Raw genomic sequence first — 4431 nt, 5'->3', positions numbered from 1 at the left:
TATGAAGGTATATATATTTATACCATTTCTGATCAATATTATCATAACACAGGAAAACAAATATTACAAACGTGGCCATAGTGTACAAAAAGTACAAAACCTATCACCATCCACCACAAGAACAGGGCATGTATATGCCTCTAGAAGATAGACCACACTCTTTAATCTTTATTAGGTTCCTTACTTTTGCTAATTAAATTACTTAGTATGAACTAACGATGCCATCTTCTGACGACTCTCTAGTCACAGTAGTAGCAAGGTCAACAGAGTTTCCATTAATAAAGTTACATTGTTGTCTAATTTCTCCTTGAGATCCAGTTAACACATTAATATTACCCATTTTAATCATAGAGGCCTTAAAGTTTGCAAAGAAAAGAGTTTGGTTGTCATTGAAACTATTGACAATGTCAATAGTGTCTGCACCACTGGTTGAAAACAACTCTTGGTCACTCTGAAACAATCCCTTTTGAATTTTAAGATTGGAATAGTAGGCAGAGTCAAATGTATCAGGAGTGGTTAGGTCCAAATTGGTAAGAGTGGTACCAGGTCCACCGTTTGGACATATTGCTTGTAGTGTTTGTAAGTAGGTTGTGTTGAGAGTTGGATCAGGATTGTTAGTACTGCTAAAATTATATAATCGATCAACAAAGAATTTGCATTGGCCTCTACCAATTGTATGAGCACCTGAAAATTTATCAAAACACATTCAATCAAACACATGGTGTGCTAGTGTGGTTCATATTTAGTGGAGACAAAGTTTTATACCTGAAAGTGCAACTAGATCAGTTGTGTTGAGACCTTGAGCAGCAAAAGCAGATTTTAGTCGAGTAAGGTTGAAAGAAGGACCTGGAAGATTTTGATTAGCAAGAGATTGGTTTGCTGTTAAACTATCTCTTCTTCCTAATGGAACTTTCCAATTAGGACCTTGAGCCTGTCAATCATATGTCGCAATTAGGACATTGATTTTGTTTTACAACTGTCTTTGGAAAAGACACTTCTAAACATTTGACTAGTATGATTTAGTATTATCATGAAACCTATATTATATTTTTCAATGGTGGCTAGTTGAATGTGGGACTTTCCTTGCAAATCATTTGTTTTAACTAATTCATTATACATATCTTGAGTGGGGACAGCTTTTAGGAAGTCCATAAACTTTCTCGTATTATATTTTTAATAAATAATTATGTTTTTTTTTTTATGTATATTTTTTTATAAAAAGAAATTATTCATTATATCCTATATTTCAATTTATATACTAAAATATTCTACAATTTTTTTATTTTTATTTTTTATTTTAATATTTTTAAAATATTAAAATTAAACTGAAAGGTATAAATGGTCGTATCCTTAAAATGCAATCTGTTGCAGAAAAAAAAAATTATTAATAGTAGAAATGCGATTTTCTAAAGATAAAAATATATATGATATTTTGATGTATAAAATTTAATGTCAATAAAAACTTTATAATATAAATCAAATAATAACAACTAAGTGTTGCAAATTATTGAGTAAAAAAAAAGTCTTGGAAAAAATTGACTTTTTTATGGATAGGATTCTGAGGTCAACTTTGAGAGCATTTTAATTGCAGTGTTGTTTTTGATAAAGTAAAAAATGAAAATGTGAATATATATAGAAGAGAGGATATGGAACATACCAAAACAGAGGAAATTTGAGCAGCAAGTGCAAGAATATCAGCACAAGAGACTATGTTAGGACAAGCATTTTCCACCGCAGTTTTAATTCGATTCACAACATCCAAACCTCTTATTGAGTTGTTATTTGGGAATGCTCCTTGTTCACTCACTATTGTTGAAGTGTCATTTAATAAGATTGATGCATCACAACCCTATCATAAAATTCAAATTAATATAAAATATGAAACAACAAATTAATCATTTTTAGTACTGTTTTTGGAGTATTAGGAAATTGTTGGAAAATTATTCTTAATATAGATGACAACATAGGAGTTGACCATATGAAACAACAAGTTAACTTAATTTGAAAATCATTAATAGTGAAGAATGAAGAAAAAAACTATTAAATTAAGTTTCATACTTGAACAAAACAATCATGAAAATGAAGCCTGATGAGACTAGCAAGGATACGAGGATCTGTCTTAGAAACATTCCTTATAACGTCACGAACAAGGGAATGAACATTAGGACAAGTGTCCTTATAAAAGGATGGATCAAGTTGTGCATCTGAAGAGAAGGGTAACCCTCCAAGAACAACCACTACACACCATAAAGCTGTGAATGTGAGATGAAGAGAAGAGTTCATTGTTTCTCTACTTTTATTTCAACTCTCAAACTTGTGCTTACCACATACATATGGGAACCATATCTATTTATTTATAGGGAGAAATTCATCGCATGTGGATGCAATTAATGTACCCCTACTTTGCATTTCATGCCAAAAACTTATGCTTCAATTTTATTTTTTTTAAATTTATGTTTGAAATCAATAATTTTTTTTACATAATAATTATTATAATAAGCCATTTTAACAAAACAAATTATCTCATTTTTTACATAAAAAAAATGGGGAAGCAAAATATTTTTTACTAATGAAAATGACACTAATAATTAATTTATAATGGTCTTCGAAAGAATTTAAATTTGATACTTTAAAATTACAAGACTAAACTCTGATTAATGAGCTAATACATCAATAATAAATTATGTCATTGAACTTGTAGTTGTAAAGTATCAATGAAATTAATTTTTTTTATCATATTTTTAGTTGTTGTTAATGTGTCCTCTTCAATTATTGTAATCCATATCAAAAAAATAAATGGTACTTCGTCCGTATCAAAATATCAATAAAATAAATATAATAAATATAATAAATATATTTAATTTAAAATTTAAATTTAATATATCAATTATCTTAAGCTGATTTTTATTTATATTTTATTAGGAGAGAGTATATATAAGTTTATGTATCCACTTTTACCCTTAGTAAAAGTAAAATGTATATAATGTATATTTGTGGTTTTTGTAGGGTAACAAAAAAATATCACTAAAATTTCAAAATCACTTATACTTAAAAAATAATACTAAATAATTAATAATATGAGATGGAGGGATTGGATTAAAAAAAAGAAGAGATAGGGAGTATTCAATATTTTTCAATCATGTTTCTCCAATTATAGAAAGAGAAAAAAAACTGCAAAAGTCGTGAGCAGGTACATATTAAGATATAAACTGATACGTCATTGAAAAATTAAAATATGACAACATTTTCTCATTTTAAATTTGAATAGTGAGTAAAACTGACATATTTGATCATTTTGTATCACAAACGATTTTGCCTTCAAATTATAATTTGACCTTATTGTTGAGTATTTGGTTGGAATAATCTATATTTGATGTTTTAACATGATTGAGTGTATGTTAGTATGTTGAAAGAATTGATTTTGGAAAAGTTAATTTCGTAAAATTAGTTTTAATTAAAAGTGATTTGATTACAAAATAATTTATGTTTGAATATGTTTTAAATAAAAATAAGTTAAACAATAAATTTTTGTATAAAAATAGGTTGTCCGTGTAATTGAAATATTAATTATATTATGTGGTGTTTTTATATTCTAATTTTGCGTTAAAAAAAAAGCTACAAATCATGTATGCACTCTAATTTCTATTCAATACCATTCAAAAATACTAAAATCAATTTTAAACTTCCATAATTGATTTAGTCTCTTCCAAATGTAACCAAAATATACACTATTAATTTTGCAAAATGGATCTGATTTCAATTTAGTTTGAAGTAATTAATTGATTTATATTTGGATATTCTTACTTCAAAAATAGATTTAATGTAAAATTTTATATTAAATGTTTATCAAGATCACTTGGAATTCAGCGTCTTTATTCCACTTTGTTCAAATCATGATTTTTTCTTTTTTTCAATCAAAATTGCAAAAGTTTTATTTAGTAAGTGACAAGTTATTATAGTTGTTGACACTTTTGTAGTTATAGATCAATCTTGTTTTTAAATGTAGATGTTTGTTCCAGATTATGTTGTGCAATTAATTATTTATGAAACGCAATGTATTAGAAATAAAATTATTTTACAGCAGTATTAAATGTCATTTTTACAAAATTATCTATATTTATTTATTATAGAAAAAAATAAGTGGATTAATATGATAAATGAAAAAAAGATAAATAAATGGTACTCCAACCATTACAACAATAATTTGATCAGGTAGCAACTAAGACCCCTATTTTAATGGGAAAAACTATGTGAACGGGATAAAAAAGGCTATTTTTTTGGATCAATGATGAAGTGAGGAAGAATAAAAAGCACACAAACATTAGATGTGAGTTGAGTGAACCATTAAATTGCAATTCAAACAAAGACAACTCAAGATTGTGTGTGTAAATATTGTCTATTGAAGTTATTAAAGCACAATCTTTAGTTAGT

General features: G+C 26.9%; 1 protein-coding gene across 1 annotated transcript; it reads right to left on the bottom strand.

Moving 5' to 3' along the window:
• Window positions 1–2339, bottom strand: LOC101506026 (peroxidase A2). The gene is made up of 4 exons (XM_012714522.3): window positions 2059–2339; window positions 1658–1849; window positions 766–931; window positions 1–684 (listed from the first exon to the last, which is right to left on the bottom strand). Exons 1-4 carry the CDS (start codon window positions 2281–2283, stop codon window positions 203–205), a joined length of 1065 nt encoding a protein of 354 aa, XP_012569976.1. The 5' UTR covers window positions 2284–2339; the 3' UTR covers window positions 1–202.
• Between the last annotated feature and the right edge of the window lie 2092 nt (window positions 2340–4431).

This window comes from Cicer arietinum, chromosome 1 (assembly GCF_000331145.2).
Source record: "Cicer arietinum cultivar CDC Frontier isolate Library 1 chromosome 1, Cicar.CDCFrontier_v2.0, whole genome shotgun sequence".
Taxonomy (NCBI): domain Eukaryota; kingdom Viridiplantae; phylum Streptophyta; class Magnoliopsida; order Fabales; family Fabaceae; genus Cicer; species Cicer arietinum.
This window is presented reverse-complemented; position numbering and strand designations above follow the sequence as displayed.

Bases quoted from the DNA above. Each gene is read 5' to 3' on its own strand.
- LOC101506026 (XM_012714522.3), bottom strand. From the start codon at position 2,283: ATGAACTCTTCTCTTCATCTCACATTCACAGCTTTATGGTGTGTAGTG. The intron at 1,850-2,058 runs GTATGAAACTTA...ATTTTATGATAG, and splicing joins TTCATGATTGTTTTGTTCAA to GGTTGTGATGCATCAATCTT. The intron at 685-765 runs GTATAAAACTTT...ATAAATTTTCAG, and splicing joins TGATCTAGTTGCACTTTCAG to GTGCTCATACAATTGGTAGA.